At 45.3% G+C, this 20,921-nt stretch overlaps 1 protein-coding gene across 2 annotated transcripts in view; it reads right to left on the minus strand.

The window, feature by feature from the left end:
* The window catches only part of NKAIN2 (sodium/potassium transporting ATPase interacting 2), a 745,702-nt gene that overhangs the window by 27,265 nt on the left and 697,516 nt on the right, over positions 1–20,921 (minus strand). For both annotated transcript variants that reach the window (XM_026649837.1, XM_026649836.1), the window contains exon 5: positions 2,323–2,383. In XM_026649837.1, the coding sequence (XP_026505622.1) occupies positions 2,323–2,383 (61 nt within the window). The remainder of the gene's footprint in view (positions 1–2,322; positions 2,384–20,921) is intronic.

Raw genomic sequence — 20,921 nt, forward strand, 5'->3', positions numbered from 1 at the left:
GGCTCGGCTCTCCCCCCGGCGGCCAGAGCGCCGCGCCGCCCCCCTCCAGGTGCCGCCCCAAGCACCAGCTTGGGTGCTTGGTGCCTGGAGCCGGCCCTGGCTACAGTGATGACCATGGAGTCCCCTTGGGGATAAAATTCCCTTCTCCTGAAAGCATTCCCTTTTCACTCTGGCTTGCTGCACATGAGATGATCTGGCCCAGAATATTTTGAAGAAGTTACACACAGAATCTGTGTTTAGAATATAAACACCAGGAGATATGAAATCACAACAGCAGACACTTAACTGTCCTGACAGGGGGCCGTAAAAGATGTATGTGCAGGGAAAGGGAGGGGAATGACTAGAAAACACAGTTAACTGGTAATTCAGAAATCAGAAAATAAACATGAATAAAGGTGGATGTAGGGGGTCCAAATTCTTGCCCAGCTGAGGAGCACATGTTATAAGTCAGGGTGCCGTGCAAAGGCAGAGAAAAACTCACTTTTGTACTCCCCTAAACCAGGGCCATAGTATGTAGGACTGGTCCCATAGTATAAGGGAGAACTTTCCTCAAGTTGCTTTGCTTTATGACATCTGTTAATAGAATGAAAAGACTAAAACCATAGTTGGGGATCACTGTAGTCTAGGGGCATCTCAGCCACACTCCCATTTCTCCGGCCTCGCTCCATAAACTGGCCCCAGGTGGAATGGTGGTGGAGAAGCCTCTGCTGGCTTTACGTATCTGGGGCCATCCCTGCACTGTGGTGATGCTCCCAGAACTGGATAAGCTGACTCTTTAGTCAGATTCCACTGCTGGTGTGGTGCAAAGCTGCTGCACCTACTTGGAGGATCAGGCCGATGGTATATAGTACACTAGCAAAGTTATAAGAGAACCAAAATAGGCAAGAAATCTACAAGAAAATCTTCTGAAAAGCATAAAATCTTTTTCTCTGGGTAGCTCTCACAACAGCGAATGGCAAATTGTATAATATTAGCTATACAAGTTTTGAGACGGAAATACCATTTTACAAACCACAGGAGAAATCATTTGAGTTTTTAATTAATTCTTCACCTGTTCAGTGAGCCAAATCTTGATGTCTTTACTCAGTTTTTACTTTGATTTGGCCCAGCAGCATTACAGAAAACTGAAAATGAATGTAATCTCTTAGAAGAGAAGGCAGAATTGTTTTAAATATGATTCCATTTTGGGGTGGTCTAATTCTCCTCTAGCTCTGTTGCTACCCAACTTATCAAATTAGACAACAGGACAAAGAGCTTATGCCTACATCATTTCATGATGTGGCACTACATTCATGGTGTAGGCCTTCACACCAAACATGCTCAGAGCCCTTTTTACTAATATTCCACTCCTACCTCCACAAAAACAAGAGAAGGCTGAAATGAATCTCTTCTCTAGGACGTTGGAAATGAGGTTTACTTAAATGCTAAATCTCCATGATGGCTCACAGTGGCACTGCAAAACTAATAGATTATAGGGTTCCAGCTATTTTCCACACAGCAAAACATACAAAGGAAACCCCACCAGGTTTATTATCGCTCTCAATCAAGTAAAAGCCTGTAAGCTTCCTGTTGGAAAAATCTGTCTCTAGGATTCATGTATATTTTATCAAAGTTACATGCAGTCCGGATATTTGTTTCTGAAGCATTTCAATCCCAAACTGCACTGAAATACTGCTGTGCCTCTTTTTTTTAAAAAAAATCAAAGTTAAAATAAATAATAAATGAGATTACTTGGATCCATAGCTTCTATTCACAGTAAATTCTCCTCAACAGGTTTTTATTGACACAAGTAAGTAAGAGAAACCTAAAGATATTTTTTAAACATTTCCACTACTTTTAATTGTACACTGGAACAGCAGGACCTAAACAGGAACACAGCTTCACCTCTCTTAAATGAAATTCCTGCAATGATCTAAAGCCAGTTCTTGCCAGAAGTGCTGTTACAATCCCTTGCAGTCAACACAGAAGAGATGTACACCCATCAGTAGCCAATTATTTTCACAATAGTTAATAACAGTCTTAAAAAAAGTGTTTACAAATTCTAGGGGAGAGGGGAGTTGATTTGTTTTGCTTTAACAACATGTTGCTGAGAAAAAAAAGCTGTAAGTCATGCTTTCAGAATACTAAAGAATTTTTTAAAAAGTTGCATTTAATCACTTCCTTGATTTGCTAGACATTTACTAATAGATCAAGTGTGTGGGACCGAAGACATGCTCCTGACGACCCTATAACAAAGTATTTAGGATGAAGCTCAGAGAGTGTCAGGAGAGTTAAGAATATCACAAAGAATTCATCTAGTATTAATAGAGCTTTAGTACTTACAGCTGTCCTCTTCTTCAGTAATACATTTCACAACATAACAGGCATAGATGAACCCTGCCAGCTGAAACAAAATGTAATAGTATTAGATATAAAGCCAATACAAAAATTGGTTTAAAACACCAAACCCAAAAACTTCCTAGACTCTTTGCTGAGGCATTGCCAATTCTTTATTATAGTTCTTTATGTCCTTTAGTGAGTGGATTTCTCTTATTTTCTGTGACTCTATTAGAACTAGTCAGGAAATTATTTTTTCCCTCTGCAAAACATTCCAAGAAAAATGAAAGGAAAATTGCTTTAGTCAAAAATTTCCCATACAAATGTGCATTTTTGTTAAACAACTGAAAAACAAAAACTGAATGTTTTTGATTTTTGGCAACTGTTTTGAAATTTTTTTTGGTCAGAAATACTATTTTTGAATGAAACCCCATGGGGGGGGGGAGGAGGGGAGAGAATAACAATGAAACAAAGAAACAAACCAAAAAAACTTTTCAATGAAAAAACTGAAGGCCTAGGATCTAGTCCAATGAGCTTGAGAGTTGATCTCATTGAGTATTCCTTCATCTGCCACTTGGAAATGAGTCCTGTAGTTGTGACTGTGGAATGGGTTTCTGTGTCTGGACTGCCCTCTCAGATCCAAGAAATAGTTAGTCCTACATCGGAGGATAGATTTATGGATATGTTTATGTCAGTGTCTCTTACAGCAGTTGGCAAACACAGATTTTGTTCCTTAGATCCCCCTTGTAAGAATGTGTACAGAATATAATCTTAAATGGAAACAATATCATTCAAAGAACATATATATTTGTGCTGGAAGACCAGGGTCACCAGTGGATTACCCCAGATAATATTTTCCAAAAATGTTAAACATCACACATACCATAGGCCAAATATAATGTAATTCCTCTATTAGTCCTTCTACTGGTTCAAGTCCAACTGAGTCTAGGTTCTTTAATTTTTTTTGTGCTGAAAAGTGATCGTTTGGTCTAACCCTTTTCCATAACATCATCGTCAGTTTTGAGATACTAGAGTCTAGATTTGTGATGCAGGAGACTTAAAAAAACAAACAAATGATAACAAAAAACCTTTTTTTGGCCAGATCAAGTCTCCATTTGGAGATCACTTGCAACCAATGCAGATGGTGTGTGGGGGATAGTTAAATCTCTACTGGGAGCACAAAAACATCAATAGAGGCTATATTTCTATGTTACAACAGAGCTAAATGATCATTTCAGTCATTTATTTCATATCTGACCTATAGCTCTGCTGGGAGGATTTGACACCAGGGAGGCATGAAAATTCGCTGTTGGACACAAAGAACCTATTGTACCAAGAACAGTGGCATCTTCTGTTAACAGCAGCATTTCATCTCTATTTTATTGGTTCACTATTTCCTTTGGTAACTTGGCATAAAGATAGAGGACTAAATTACTCCACTGACATAATCCTGTGTAACCCCATTGACTTCAATGATGTCACATGGAGTATAATTCAGCAAAGAATTAGGCCCAGAAACATTCATAAATGACCACTCTTGAATGTGAGCCTCAGCTTAATAGTTTCTCTGTTCTCTTTTTACAGATCATCAGATCCTAGTTAGTTGCGTCTCTGGTAGGCAGTCACAGTGGTAAAGACATTCTGACAATAGTTTGGTATTTCACTTCTTGCTAAAATGCCACAAATTCATGTTATTAATGAAACTTCTCTTACAAAGTGAAGCAAACAAACTGTATCACAAATTATGCTTACTACTGATCTTTTAATTGCATCCAGTCGCATCTCTTAAATATCTGGGGAACTCCTTTAATATATAAGTAAATCCTACAGCATTTCATCAGATGAGCTTGCTGATTAAAACAGTGCCTTTAAGCTAGAAATTGTTCTGCTCTGAACACAAATGGAAGTTTGTCTCCCGCGAGATAATCAGGATTCATAAAACAAACTTCTCTTTCTCTCATGTTTCTCTAGCTCTTTTCTTGATGCACGTATATCAACCTTTGTTTTAATTTTAACTTCACAGCTATTTTTCACAATAATGTATTGGCTCAGATACAGTGATGGACATTCAACTGCTGTTTTCAAAGGGAGATGCATTCTGTCAACAATAAAGGATATCCATGGAAAGCTGAGGCACTGAAGGTTCACAGAGCACAGATGGACTGCACTGAATAAATATCATTTAGCAAAGTAGACCTTAGTTGTTTTCACACGGTTATTGCATGGTGTCTCTAAACAAGTGAAGAGTTACCAATGCAATATACCTGGGCATGAAGCCACCACCCCTTAGGAAACTCCAGCTAGTACAGAATGCTACAGCATGTATCCTCAGCAGCACAGGCTACCGTGAACATCAGTGTCAAACCTGTCCTGTGCTCTCTACACTGGCTTCCCATAGAATAAGGAGTCAAATTCAAGGTCTTGGTTCATATCTTCAAGGTGCTAAATGGTCTGGGCCCAATATCTCCAAGGGCAAATCTACACTTCTGACTACAGTTACAAGTGCATTGTTGTGCCATAACCTCCCTCTTGTTCACATCTGAAACCTTGAAGCACGTTCCTGAAGTACAGTCCAGTGCACAAAAGCTAGCATGCATTAGGGGCGTGGGTATTTACACACCGCCAATGTCGCATAGCCCTGTACCCATTCGACTGTACAGTGTGAACGAGGGCAAGGGGCATATATACCAGGTTACGGGGATCGATAATCCTTGAGGGCCATTCCCACAATGCACTGATCCCTTTGCTGCCTGACCTTTGCCCAAAAGTATAAAGGTCCCTGCCTCCTGCCCCCTTGCCAGCAGTAGTAGCAATCCGCACTGAGCACTTCCAAACAGTTTTCTGCTGAACTCCATTGATCTGTACTGGCAATCCTGGATCAAGGTCTGAGAGCAGTTGCCTAGTCTCTGGAGCACACCCTCATCCTAATCAATGTGTGATCAGAGTACACCATCCTCCATGACTTTTTCCACATAGGCAGAAACATTCCTGTGTACTGGGAGATTTTGCAGAGGCTTGAGGAGGCAGGCATTCATCAGACTCCATCGCAGTGCTGGGAGCATACGAAGCACCTCAGGCTCCTGTACTGGAGGGTGAAGGACTCCACTAGTTACTCCGGGAAGGGACCTAGCACATGCCTGTGCTATGATGAGCAAGACTAGGTGCTCTCCAGGGCTGCAAGCATGGACCCTGAAGTGCCTCACACCTCCCTCCTCAACCTCACCCAGTCTCATCATATGATGGGATGCCGTGGAGGGCCTGTGTGAAGATGCAACAGATAAGTCGGAGGAAGTCCCAGGAGACACAGAGAAAGAGTTTCATGTGATTTTGCACCTCCACCCGGTGGCTCTGGCTGAGGAAGCCCACCTGAGGAGCCTGAGGACCCAGTGCTGCTGTAGGAACCAGAATCCGACACTGGTAAGTTTTACAATGGATCCTGCAACCATCACCAGCAATATCCCTTCTTGCTGTGGTGGTAAACGCTTCACCCTGGCCTTCACCCCACCCCGATATGGTTCTAGAGCAACACACAACTGTAATTCAATGATTTCATTGAAATCCCATGAAACACTGTGAAACATTTAGCAGAAGCTACAAGAAGTTATTAACAAGCAGTCACTGAGTCCCTGTATCTGCACATTTCTCAGGCAGCACTGACACCAATAGTCCCGAGGCTGCGTGACAGAGGCGGAAAGGGAGGGAGGGAAGGTGAGAGGGAGAGGGCAGGTTTTAAAGGGCCTGTGTGGGAAAATAATAGTTTCATGACAGTTATGGTTGTGCAAAGACCCAACACCACCCCTCTCCACCCCCACCTCCATCTTTCTTTCCCCTTATGAAAGAGAGCCATGCAGAAGTGGGTGGGGGTGGTTGGTAGCTTGTGTGTGGATGCCCCTAGGTCCAGGAAGGGAAAGGGAACTATTTGGCTGTCCAAAGAAAGTCAGAATGGTCCATTTGCCCGATGCCCATTTCAAATGTTTTGTACTGTCCCTGTCTCTGGTGTCTCTCTTCTTCTTGACGCTCTGTAAACATTACAACAGTTTAATAAAAGTAATGCAGGTATCTTACCATTTTTATCCTCAGTTCCTTCCTCATGCGCTGCAAAAGTAGTTTGAAGGAAGGAGGCTATAACAGTTGAATTCATGGGATGCTAAAAATTATTAAGATTGGGGCCTTTCACAGAACAGTTGCCTTATGTGGGGGGATTTAGGTACATTTAGGTAAATGCTACCCTTGTCTTTGACGTGGCAGGACATTCCGATGCTGGCAGGGAAATCATTCCAATGGTAAGGCAGGAGTTGCACTGCAAAGATAGCAGAGGAAGATGAAGAACCCTGGAAAATCTGCTTCTTGGCATAGATAGAAGGAGCCAGGAGCAGTTCGACTTTCTTAGGCAAAGGGAGGCATGGGCTCTTAGGCAGGATAAGGCACTTCTGCAAATGGAGAGACAGCACAGGTAATGGGAGTGTGTGCATCAAGAATGGGATCATGCACTCATGCAGCCCTAGTCCAGCTGGTGGAGGAATGCTTTCAGGATCCACCCGCCACTGTACATACTCCTGTCCAGGAACAAGCACCACCTCCTTCTCTACTCCGCCAGCTGCCACCAGGCTGCTGCTGAGGTGGTGAATCCCCCCCCCTCCGGCTCCCGGCTGCACAAGATCCTCAGTAGGCACCTGAACCCCCTTGCTAGGGAACCCTCCCAGGGCATTCAGGAGGGGAGCCCAATCTAGTCCCTATAGCCCAGCCTGTGTTCGGCCCCCAAACCTCATGCAGGAGGCATCCCTGTTTGTTCTCCTGCACAGTATTCCACAGCCGTCCCCCCACTGTCAGGGTGAGGGGGATGGGAAGGGTGAGGAGACATGTCCACAGACATTAATGTTTGATCACTTCTCAAGGAATTTGACCTTTATTTTTTGTTTCATTTGTCCCTGTCACAAGCAGTTTTAGCTCCACTTGTGTGTGCACCTTGTTTTCAGAGTACCATCAATGTGATACTTCCCAGAGATCTGGGATGGGGTTTCTGAAAAGTCTGGTGCTATGGAAGTGCAAACAATTTCATCCCTCCCCCCCACACACACACCGACCATGAATTTGCTAACTTTACTTTTTAAAGTATTCATGACAATGAAGTAAGCTGTGAAATAGCTGTTGCTATCCAAAGCACCAGAATGAAAAACAGAACACACGTTGATTGAAACGTCTTTAAGGCTTCGTTAATGATTTAAGTGACAATACGGGCAAGGGAAACAAAACTAAATTAACACTGAAGATATCTGACACTGAGTGATGCTTTCACAACCCCACTGCCCCCATCCCCATCAAACAGTCACCACTGGAAATGATGGGAGTAGGCATGCCATTGGAGTACACATGCCATGGGAGTAATTGTACATAGAACCTGATAAGTGCTCTGAGCAACAGTGTCAGAAAACACTGTGAGGAAGGAATGTGTGAAGTCCCTCCCTACACCTTACAGAACTTTTTTTAATATTACGTTAACAATGCTCCCCATAAAGCAGCCCGAAATACAGCAGTTAACACATAACAAAAACATTGCTTGATAATGCCCTTAAAGTGTGCTGAAACTCGCCTCAGCAAAAAACCAAAAGGGTTAACCTTGAGGGCCCCACCACTAAATTGTCTGCTTTCAGTTAGTACGTTAACATTGGCTGCAGGGGATTGAAACCCATGGAGGTATCTCACAAGAGAAATATTTGGCAAAGCTGCATTGAGCTTTTCCAGCAGCACCATAGCATCACAGTAGTGTCCCTTGGCACAGCCTCAAGTTACTTTCTGGCTCCTCGCTGTTCCATGATGTAAAAGCACACAGCATCATGAATTTCCCTGGCCTGCTGGGAACCAGGAGCTCTGCACATGAGTGTGATCTGGCTGCATGTACAGGCTTTGAGAAACAGATGTGTCCTGGGCCCACTCGCTGTATTCCCCTTTAGCCTCTCAGATGTTGTGCAAGGCACAACACACTACAATAATCAGAACTGCATTGGCCTCACTGGTATCCAGATGGATCCAGAAGCATCACCAATAGGCTTTCAGCTGCCCAAAGGCTCACTCTGTCACCATTCAGCAGATAACCTTTACTTGAACTCCCTTTTATTTGAGTAGGCACTGTCAGGGTATGGCTTCATGAGCCATGGTAGGAATGGGTATGTGGGATCCTCCAAAATAAATGTTGGCACAGAAAAACTGAACATAATCACATCATTTGTGGGGAAGAAAGTCCCTTCTTCCCCACTTCAGTACAACCCTGAACTCCCGAACACCCTGGGATCTAGAATCTTTCCCGTTTGTCCAACATTCATGTTCATGAACCGACCCTTGTAGTCCACTTAGCCTTGGAGAACCCATGAATACTAACCTTTGTGGTTCACATATTTACTGGCCCCTTTTGGTGGGCAAAGTATAGGGATATGTGTTCCATCAATGGCTGCCACACAGTTTAGAAACCCCCTCCTCTGAAATTCCACAATAATTTCAGGGACTTGGATTATGGCAACCACCCTTGGGTACATCACAGTGTTGATAGCCTGGAAAACCTGTACAACACCACCTTGACAGTTGACTTCCCAATCCTGAACTGGTTTACAACTGACTGGTAGCTGTCAGGTGTTGCCAGCTTTTAAAGGATGATAGCCACCTGCTTCTGCACTGACATGGGTTTCCAAAATCGAATGGTCTGGCACTGGTGGGCTGGTGAAAACTGCTCACACAACTCCATGAAGGTCTTCTTCATTCTGAAGTTCTGCAGCTACTGGCCATCATCCCAGGTTTCCAAGATGATGTGGTCCCACCACACTGTGCTGGTTCTCCAGGACCAGAAGCAGTGGTCCATCCATGGGCATCCTGTTGCAATCCCTGCACTCAACACATCTGTTCCTTAGCACTACAGTGGATGTTCATTCCTCCTCTGGGTCAGTTGTCTTTAGTGTCTCAAATTTTTCTGGACTGATTCTGTCCAGTGTCCGATACTGTGCTGCATGAACATTTGTCCAGTGAGAGGTAGCAGGAGCAGAACCATATCATCACACACTTGCTGCATGTCTCCAACACAATTTGGAAGAAGGGAGAGATGACTGAGAGCTGCTATTACCAAATGTGTGAAGATGGTGTACAGTACCAGCAACACACAGCAAGGCAATTCCCAGTTGTCTTTTGTGACGCACAGGACTCTGCGGTAGCACTGTCATTGTGTACCAAAAAGGGGTAGTGTGGACGTGGGTATATGCCTGTGCACAGCATGTACCTGTGTCCAACTCAGCATATGTGGACACTTGGTGTGGGTACAAGGTACATGTGCTAGCAATACATGGAAAAGTATGCAGGGAAGTGCACAAGTGTAGATGTAGCATAAAAGATCGTCTAAAGCTCCAGGATGAAGGCATCATTGAAAACTTTGCTCCTCAGGCATATTGGCACAGCACTTTCTACAATAAGGATAAAGCTCATCTGTATTTCTCAGAGGCCAGCCCAAGCCTATGGAATGAACTCCCTCAGGAACTAAAGACCATCACAAACCTCACCACCTTGTGTTCCAAGTGCAAGGCACATTTCTTTGACCTTGCCTTCTCTACCATAAAGATATAACAATGTGTGTATATATAATAAAATAAATTCCAAAACACTCCACTGCACACACTCCCCCCCCGGGGAGAGTATCAGAGAACAAACATATGACAGATGTTAGTCATGTCACCTAATGTACTACTGGAAGGTGCTCAGATGCTACTCTGATGAGTGTGGTATCACAACCTATATTAAATAGAAGTTTTCATTCAGATGGGAAAATTTTGTTATGAGAAGATAGTGAATGAGCCCTTGGTTGCTGTGGTGAGAAGGACCCTGACTTGATCTTAGAGAAACACTTCACAGCTAGGAAAGCTGCCATGGAAATTCTTGTTACTTTGAGTGCATTCTGGTCACTGCTACTTCCGTTATAGACACTGTAAACATAAGAACATAATAATGGCCATACTGGGTCAGACCAAAGGCTCATCCAGCCCAGTATCCTGTCTGCCGACAGTGGCCAATGCCAGGTGCCCCAGAGGGAGTAAACCTAACAGGTAGTGATCAAGTGATCTCTCTCCTGCCATCCATCTCCACCCTCTGACAAACAGAGGCTAGGGATTAGAAGAAATGGGCCCAAAGCACCAAAGATCAGCTCTGGATCCCAAATTCCCCCGGTTATATGTTTGGATCTCTCCCACACTGACTGGAACTTACCCAGTGTTTGAGCCAGGGTTTGGCTTTATGCCCTTTTCTAATTCATTGTGGTTAGGGACTCTAGAGGAGAGGGACAATAATTCATCTAATTTAGATACATAGATGACTAAATGCTTGTCTTTGACACTGAATGCCATCACAGACACGATTTTCTGAAGCTCTTTACTGCTCTCACAGATATGCCTACAACAGACTATAATTAAAGACTACTGTTTCTGAAAGCTACTCTTCTCCTATCCCAATCCTCCCAAACCCAATGTTAGTTTGTGATTGAAGGCTGTTTTCATATGATAAAGATGGAAATTACATGATGGTCTGAACCAGTGTAGTAAAATACAGTAACTCCTCACTGAACGTTGTAGTTATGTTCCTGAAAAATGCGACTTTAAGCGAAACGATGTTAAGCGAATCCAATTTCCCCATAAGAATTAATATAAATGAAGGGGTTAGGTTCCAGGGAAATTTTTTTCACCAGGCAAAAGACTATATTATCTATCTATATATACACACACAGTATAAGTTTTAAACAAACAATTTAATACTGGTACACAGTGATGATGATTGTGAAGCTTGGTTGAGGTGGAGGAGTCAGAGGGTGGGATATTTCCCTTACTGCTAAATGATGAACTAGCAATTGGCTGAGCCCTCCAGGGTTAACTCTTTCACTCTACAAGGCAGCAGGAATGGAGGGAGATATGCGCATTTCCCCTTTAAGAACACTGCCTTGTTAATTAGATCAACTTGCTGAGAGTGCAGCTGCTGCAAGCTCCCTCCCTCCCGAACAGGGCCGGCTCCAGGCACCAGCAAAACAAGCAGGTGCTTGGGGCGGCACATTTCTAGGGGCGGCATTCTGGTGCCGGCCATCATAGGCGCCAACTCTGGGGCATGGGGAAAAAGTGCCCCCGCCGCCCTAACTCACCTCCCCAGCTCGCCTTCGCTCCGCCTCCGCCTGCTCCCCTGAGTGGGCCGCCGCTGCTCTGCTTCTCCCCTCTCCCTCCCAGGCTTGCCGGGCGCAAAACAGCTGTTTCGCGCAGCAAGGCTGAGAGGGAGCGAGGAGAAGCCGAGTGGCGGGCGCTCGAGGGAGGCGGTGGTGGTGGAGCGGAGGTGAGCTGGAGCGGGGAGCAGTTCCTCTACCCACCGTTACTTCCTGCGCCCCCCACCCTAGCTCACCTTCGCTCTGCCTGCTTCCCTGAACGCGCTGCTGCTCCGCTTCTCCCCCCTCCCTCGTCTGAGAGGAAGGGGGGAGAAGCGGAGCGGCGGCATGCCCGGGGGAGCAGGTGGAGTGGAGGTGAGCTAGGGTGGGAGGTCGCGGGGGCACCCGCAGGAAGCAATGGGGGGGAAATGCGGCACGCCTGGGGGAGGAGGCGGGGCTGGGGATTTGGGGAAGGGGTTCAGAAGGGGTGGAGTTGGGGCGGGGCCGGGGGCAGGGGAGCATGAAAAAAAAGGGGGGGCAGCCAAAATTTTTTTTGCTTGGGGCGGCAAAAATCCAAGAGCTGGCCCTGCTCCTGAACCCTGGTGTCCCCCCCTGCTCTATGGAAGATGGGGTAAGCGGGATGCAGGAACAGGGGGGAGGGGGACACCCTGATATTAGCCTCCTCTTCCTTCCCTCCCCCCTGCACAGCAAGCAGGAGTCTCGGGGAGCAGCTCCAAGGCAGAGGGCAGGAGCAGCACATGGCAGTAGGGGGAGGGACAGCTGCAATTGCTAGCCTGCTGGGCAGCTGCTGCACAGGGAACTTAGGGGAGCGGGGAGCTGATGGGGGGCTGCTGGTCCACCCTGGTTCCAAGCCCCCACCAGCTAGCTGCAACGGGCTGCTCTTTCTGCAAGCAGTAGACAAAGCAGGCGGCTTAGAAGAGAGCATTTCACAACTTTAAACCAGCATGCTCCCTAATTGATCAGCAATGTAACAACGTAACAACGAAACAACGTTAACCGGGATGACTTTAAGTGAGGAGTTACTGTACCCACTTCTTCTCCCCCAAACCTTAAACCAACAAAGAAAAACCCAACCCAGCAACACAACCCCAAGAGGAACTACAAGTTTTCAAAGATTACTTCAGATTGTTTATATTCTGTTTGATGGGTACACCCCTCTCATGTCTACACAAAGTTAAAAAAATCTCTTTAAGAAAAACTGACAAATTATTTACCACTGTAACCCAGAAGTATACTCTGAAGGTGTTTGTGAGGCTATAAGTTAACCCTGAGCTTGATCAGAGTGCACTTCTGGAGTTGCCAAGGTTGCCAAGTGCTGTGATCACACTAAATCTAAATCAACATTGATCAAAATCCTGTCTAGTTATTTTTCCTCCCCCCCCTTTGAGACAAAATGTTTTCATTCACTGCAAATGGCAGCAGGCTTGGGAAAAGGCTTTTTTGGAAAACTCATCATTCCTGTTCAATTTTTTTTTACTATAGCACCTATATTGATAATTGTAAAGAGGAATCTTTATTAAGCCACTTAGCTGAACCAAAGAATGACACCAAGGAAAACAAAATTAGAAGAGGGTAAGTTTTGCACACAGAGCTGAAGAAGAGAACGTTATAAATATGAAGATGAATGACTTAAGGATTCTGGAACTAGCACAAGGTCCTGTCCTCACTGAAAGTAAATAATTCTTATCTCCTTCTATAACTGCTCTTTGTCAGAAGAAAAGTCAATCCAACACAAATGCATTGTGTCTTTGGGCTGAAAAACAGAGCAGCATCCACAGAGGCAGCTAAGTATTGTATTTTAACTTCTCATGCCAAGCCTAAGTTTTGTAGCACATAGGGGTTTGAAAGGATCACTCAGAAGTTGAAGATCTCTGAAGAGAAAACAAAAGGGGACTGGGTTTGGAACAGAAGGCTGGGTCCAATGCTATAGGATCAGGCTTAGAGTGCCAGTGTTAATTCTGGATTTTATTGCTTTTATGAGAACCATATAAGTCAAACCATTGTACCTAAATTTTCAGTCACCTGCCATTTAGCTGTGTATCTTCCACTGACTTTACTGGGATCTGTGTGGCTAGATTCCGCGTAACACGATACGATTAAGGGTCAGTGTTTCTTTGAAATAGATTTTTGGCAGTTTAATATATGTACATAATATTATGACCCAATTGAAGATGAGGGTTGGTAAATTACCATCAAGAAAACTTGCAGTATATTAATTTCTCAAGAAAATCATACCCATTACTTAGTGGAACAAAGGAGACAGAGACCTTTCTATCAATAGCTGTAGAATTAGATTAGTGTTATGGGGGTTTTGAAGCTGCCCCATGTACTAACCCTTCCAAATTATATTTTGGTTGCCTGAAGTGTTATGGTATTGTAGACAGCAGATCACTGCTAGAGTTTATTATGACACTGAAGTAACACAGTACAGAGACTATTCTCCAGAGATGCAGTTTTATTTATGTTTATATGTACAATTGTTATCTTGATTTTTTGAGAGTTCTCATTCTGCTTACAAGTTTAACTACTCCTTATTGAAACAGTAGGCAGGTGCATTTTAAAAATATTAACTTACTGGGCCAAAACCCTTCTGGAGAATGCAGTTTGCACTGACACTGAACTCTTTGGCTGTGGAATTAACAAATGCTATGCTATATAAAGCAGATATTTAGTTGATGTGATCAAGTCTCTTGGTCCTGACTGATAGCCAGAATAACTGATCTTGTAGAAGCTGTGTTAAACTACTGGAGAACTTAAGAACAGCCATACTGTGTCAGAGCAATGGTCCACCTAGCCCAGTATCCTGTCTTCAGACAATGGTCAATGCCAGGTGCTTCAGAGGGAATGAACAGAGCAGGCAATAATCGAGTGATCCATCCCATATTGCCCATTGCCAAATTCTGGCAAACAAAGGCTAGGGACACTTCAGAGCATGGTTTTGCATCCCAGCCCATCCTTGTTAATAGCCATTGATAGACCTATTCTCCATGAATTTATCTAGTTCTTTTTTTAATCCTGTTAAAGTCTTGACCTTCACAACATCCTCTGGCAAAGAATTCCACAGGCTGACTGTGCGTGGTGTGAAGAAATACTTCCTTTTGTTTGTTTGAAGTCTGCTGCCTATTAATTTCATTTGGTGACCCCTAGTTCTTGTGTTATGAGAAGTAAATAACACTTCCTTATTTACTTTCTCCACACCCATCATGATTTTATAGACCTGTATCACATATGCCCTTTGTTGTCTCTTTTTTAAGCTGAAAAGTCCCATTTTATTAATCTCTCCTCATACAAAAGCTGTTCCATACCTCTAATTATTTTTGTTGCCCTTTTCTGTACTTTACCAATTCCAATATATCTTTTTTGAGGGGGGTGACCAGATCTGCATGCAGAGGCAATATGATATTTTCTGTCTTCTTATCTATCCCTTTCCTAATTATTCCCAACATTCTGTTAGCTTTTTTGACTGCCGCTGCACATTGAGTGGATGTTTTCAGAGAACTGTCCACAATGATTCCAAGATCTCTTTCTTGAGTGGCAACAACTAATTTAGACTCCATCATTTTATATATATAGTTGGGATTTTGTTTTCCAATGTCCATTACTTTGCATTTCTCAACATTGAATTTCATCTACCATTTTGTTGCCCAGTCACTGGAGCCATCCAGTTTCCATTTTCCAAGCATGGCACTGAAAAACTTGAGAAAAGCTTGTATCTTAACCTACATAGTAAGCATCAGTTTGCTTTTTAATTAAAAAAAAATCTTAGAGGTTGCTTTTTTCCCCTTATGGGAACAATATAACCTAAATGATAGCTACAGAAACCTGTACATACTGGGAAATACAGAGGATACTATTAAGTTACATTCAATTTTTATATTTTGTTTTGTCCAGTGCATCTTATCTCCTTTATAGCGGTAATTTAGAAGTTGCTTGGGGCAGGTCTGTCTTTATTTTCTGGCTGGTGTTTCTAATGTCTTCCTTGCATAAAAATCTCAACATCAGCACCAAGAACAAGCTAGAACATTTTTATTTGAAATGCTGCTGGGCTCTTCCACATCTATATTGTTTAGGGCAGCTGTTCTCTTAGCTTCTTCCCTGGCTAGCCTTCTTACCCAATGCCCGGAGGAGACACTGCAGGGACACCGCAGGACTGATATCTGTCACTTGAGAGCTGTGCAAACCTTTCTTAACAACAGCAGAAACCAGGTAATACTTGTTTTGAAGTTTTGTTACAAACCCCTAACTTTACCTATGCTAACTTTTGGGCAAACCTATGCTAAACTTTACACAAATCTTCCATATGTGTAGGTATTTGGGGGAGGGGGGACAGAAGGGAATTCATGGTTTTGACTCCAAGCATGTGCATTTTGGTACCTTTACCTGGTTTCAATTTGAAGCACTGGGAAATGCTGTGGTTTGGACTGAGTTTCACTTTGTTTTCAAGTTTTTTCAAACCTGAGTCTACAAGTAAAATTTAGAGGCTGCAAACCTGTATGAACTGAAACTGGGTATTGTTCATTGTACCTGATGTAAGCCCAAACAACAGAGTATTTTACTGCTATCAGGCTCAATCCTGAGTTCCACTCTACTCCTTTTACACAGTCTCTGCTGCACAAAGAGAGCACACGGGGATTTTTCTTGGCAGGAGGGGGCATGGGCAGAATATGCTGACCTATGGCAATCCCCATCTGATAGATGACAGTACTGAAGGGCCAAACACAGCTCCCTATCTGAGCTGCATTTGGTAGATATGGGAGCATCTTAGGATCAAGGCCTTATTGTCACTTGAACAGAGAACTACCTAAGTTAGCAAACCAATGTCCACTTTTTCTTTTTTTCCTTTTGAGAAACTAACTCCACTTGACCTTTTTTTGTAAACACCTACTTGACTATTTAGGGCTCTAAGTGTCCCTAAACCTTTGACTGCTAGAAGCTGGAATTGGACAACAGTCCACTTTATAACAGTCCACTCGATAAATTGCCCTGATCTGTTCACTCCCTCTGAGTGAAGCATCTGGCACTGGCCACTGTTGGAAGACAGGATACTGGGCTAGATGAAACATTGGTTTGCCCCAGAATGGCCATTCTTATGTTTTGCTCTGAAGGTTTTATAGCACTAGGCATTTAGACATTCCCCCCTGGTCTTCTGGGAATGCTACAGAATGGTTTAATCATCTGGCTTTGGTATCTGACTGCCTTGGGCAGCTGTAGCTTTTCTTATCGGTATGTCTTACTGTGTGTCACCTTTTCTAGACAGCTATAGGATTAGGAAAAGAAAAATTGGTTCTTTATGCTACAGATCTAACAAACCCACAGACTGCTCACAGCCCACCAAATGAATGCCTAGCATTTAAAATCGACCTGGATGAGATGAAACAGTTGATTATAAATGCTAGGCATTCATTTAGGGGACCAGGGGAAAAAATTTGCATTACTGAGGATTGTGCAGATTGTATAGGGGAAAATATTTTGATGATACAAGAGAACACTAAAAACCTTTGGTAAACAAATGCGTGCAAGTACCTTGGCTGAATGAAAACATCTTCATGTACAGGTGTCCACATAGCAAGTGAGGCTGGGAGATCTGAATGTGAACAATGGGTTCTTAGAGCTGTATTTATACTCCCAAAGATGCAGCATTCGGAGGAAAAGAAATGCAGGATAAGAAGAAAAGTGCTGTGTTGGTTTGCCAGCTTACAAAGATTTTGCAGGCTAATCTGAAAACAATGTGGAAGGAAAGGGTGTTGTAGAAGCAGAGGTAATTCACTGTTCTTTAGTGACATATTGAATTAAATTAGAACAATGCTATCACACCTACACCAAGAGACAGAATGTTTCAGAGGAGGTGAGAGAAACTTTCCTGCAAAGATTCACTCCTTTCCCGTGATGCTATTTATTTTCATTCTGATGAATTGCAGTGCATTTGAAGGCTCTAAGGGCAGTTACAGTCTTGGGAATGACAGCCTCAATATTACACTAGCTTCCTGGTGGGTGGTCAAGGTGTAACAGCCCAGTGTGGCTCTGATCAAAGTGCTGCTGTGATTGGCTAGCGATGGCTGTTGTGGCAAGGCAGATTGATGCACTGTATGTGAAGTGCACGGCTCAGCTGAAGCTGCTGTTCAGCAGTCTGAACAGCCAAGTTTTCCATCACAAAAAGAAAACCAAATACAGGATGTCTTTCCATCCACATTAAAGACTATTGATCACACTTTAAACTGTGCTCGTCAAATAAGGATTTAATTTATTCTTCAATGAATATCAATTGATTATTAAAAGACAAGAACGATAATTTGTGAAGGAAGCAGGAATCAGGGTAATAACCGAGGGCCATATTGATCAGAAATCTATAAGTGCATAAACAACAAAGTTAACAAAGGGCAGGTGGTTAGCTCACAAAGGGGCTAATCTCATCTCCATGGCCACAGAGGAGCAACTGGTAGCAAAGCTTGTGCACAAGATGGGGAGGCAGGAATGGAGACAAGGAGCCCACCTGGCAAAGCGCATATGGCAGATGGGGATGGGGCAGGAAGAGGAGTGGGGCCAGAGAATCTGGTCCCTGTACTAGGGTTGCCAACATTCTAATTGCACAAAACTGAACATCCCTGCCCGCCCTTTCCCTGAGGCCCTGCCCCTTCTCTGAGGCCCCGCCCCTGCTCACTCCACCCCTCTTCCTCCGTTACTCACTCTCCCCCATCCTCACTCACTTGCTCATTTTCACTGGGCTGGTGCAGGGGGTTGGGGTGCAGGGGGGTGAGGGCTTTTGCTGGGGGCATGGGCTCTGGGTTGGGGACAGAAATGAGGGGCTCAGGGTGTGGGGGGGGGCTCCAGGCTGGGGCCGAGGGGTTGGGGGCTGGAGAGGGGTGCAGGATCAGGGCTGGGGGGGTTGGGCTCCAGGGTGGGGCCATAAATGAGGGGTACAGGGTGTGGGAAGGGGCTCCGGCTTGGGGTTGGAGTGCGGGAGGGGGTGAGGGCTCCGTCTGGGGGTGTGGGCTCTGGGGTGGGGCCAGGGATGAGGGTGCAGGAGGAGGTGCAGGAGGGGGCTCTGGGCTGGGGGTTTGGCTGTGGGAGGGAGTGTGGACTCCAGGAGGGAGTTCGGGTGTGGGAGGGGGCTCAGGCCTGGGGTTGGGTGTGGGATGGGGTGAGAGGTGCGGGCTCCGGGCAGTGCTTACCTCAGGTGGCTCCCAGAAGTGGTGAAATGTCCCTCCAGCTCGTAGGTGGAGGTGCGACCAGGTGGCTCCGCATACTGCCCCCACCCCACTAGCCATGTCCGCAGCTCCCATTCTCTGGGAATTGCGGCCATTGGGAGCTGCAGAGCCGGTGCTCAGGGCGGGGGCAGTGTGCAGAGCCCCCATGGCTGCCCCTATGCCTAGGAGCCAGAGGGACCTGTCGCTGCTTCCTGGGCGCCACGTGGAGCCGGATAGACCTGCCAACCGGACTTTTAACAGCCCAGTGAGCAGTGCTGATTGGAGCCACCAGGGTCTTTTTTCAACCAGGTGTTCCAATCAAAAACCGGACACCTGGCAACCCTACCCTATACAGATACTCAAGTCTTTTGCTCTTTGGCAGGGACATGGGGGGCTACTTTAGTAAACAGACTGAAGCAACCTGCACAGAGCAACTCCACAGAATTCCTCCTTCCTATTTCCTGCGCATCTGCCCAGTGCACATCCCAGACACTTGACCTGCCATGAGGATTTGGCCCTATAAGCACAATATAAAATTACTCCAAGTCCCACAGGACTTCAAGGACATGCTCAGTAAAAGCCCTTTCTCTGGTACCTAACATTTACAACAACTGAACACAGCTCACGTTTCACTGCTTTTTTTCTAGCGTTAGGCTATTGCAGGGATCAGGCTTTTGCTACCTGTGTGATTTATATTGAAATAGACATAGCAATGCTACTGTTTCAGTTCAACAAAACAGGCTAAGCAGGCTTAAAAAAGCCAACACTACAGCACCTTATGAAACCTTCCCTGCAAAGAAAGCCACTAGAAATTTTAAAGGAATATCATATCGGGTGGTCTGGCTTGTGTGAAAAGAGATTACCCTGCAGGAGTTCCAAAGAAAAGGACAATTCAAAAAACCCACAGCCAGGGGTAACTTTCATCACACATGCCTTCTGTCATAAATGTGTGTGTGGGGGGGAGAGGGGGATAGAGGGGAAATCACTTTACTGTTTACTTTGTATGATGCATAGTCATTACTAATGAACGGGATGAGTTTAAAGTTATGTGTCCCCATCACAGCCTGGAGCAAAAGAGCACCACTAGGTATAAATCCTCAAAAGAGGATATAGACGCCTCAGAAATATGCGTTATAAAAAAAAAAAAACTTTAGCTGAAGTTTCCAGTAACTCCCTATATCTTGAATCATTTTGGGGGAATGACAAATGATAGAAAGACAATTCTCGGAAAGGCTGTATCCTTAGAATCTATGCATCATTCTAGTGAGTTAAGTGGACAAGTTATATCTGACAGTTTATGAGCCTTGTTAATATAATGCAATATCTGGGACTGTGCCAGCCAGGATCATCCAGGGAAGTCACAATTAGAACTCAGACTGTCGACAAACATCAGAGACCAATTTAATGCTAAATGTTTCAATTGAGTGAGTCCCTTCTCTGCTGTCCATTAAATCAGTGATACTCATTCAGAAGCTCTCAAGCTGCATGTGGCTCTCAACAGCCCTGCATGCAGTTCTCTTCTTAGCTTTGAGTAAGACATTGCTCAGCATGCTGCTGTAGCATTTGCCCTGAGGGGAAACATGAGTGACTAATGCCATGTCTACACTAGCACATATGTCTGCAAAACTTTTGTCGCTCAGGGGTGTGAAAAAACTCCCCCATGAGCAATGTTCCCTCTAATTTTTTACATCCATGTGCGGAATTAATTTTGTTATATGCGCCAATATGAAGGTGATGTGTGGCGGGGATGGAGCCAAGGCGTTTGGAATGTGGGAGGGGGCTCAAGGGTCAGGGCTGGCTCTAACTTTTTTGCCGCCACAGGCAAAAAAGAAGAGCGCCGCCCCGCCGTAACACTCCCCCCCCCCAGCGCCGTGCCGGGCCGCCCACCCCCCCCCCACAGTGCCGCGCCGGGCCACCAAACCCCCCCCCCCCCCAAGCGCCGTGCTGGGCCGCCCAAACCCCCGCCCCCTCCGAGCGCCTCGCCGGGCCGCCCAAACCCCCAGAGCGCCGCGCCGCCCAAACCCCCGAGCGCCTCGCCGGGCCGGCCAACCCCCTCCCTGAGCGCCGCGCTGCGCCGGGCCGGGCCAGCCAAACCCCTGGAACGCCGGGCCGCGCCAGGCCGCCCAAACCCCCGCCCCAAACGCCTCACTGGGCCACCCAAACCCCCAGAGCGCCGCGCCGCCCAACCCCCCGAGCGCCTCACCGGGCCGGCCAACCCCCTCCCTGAGCGCCGCGCTGCGCCGGGCCGG

This window comes from Terrapene carolina, unplaced genomic scaffold, assembly GCF_002925995.2.
Source record: "Terrapene carolina triunguis isolate 2854851 unplaced genomic scaffold, T_m_triunguis-2.0 Scaffold85, whole genome shotgun sequence".
Taxonomy (NCBI): Eukaryota; Metazoa; Chordata; order Testudines; family Emydidae; genus Terrapene; species Terrapene triunguis.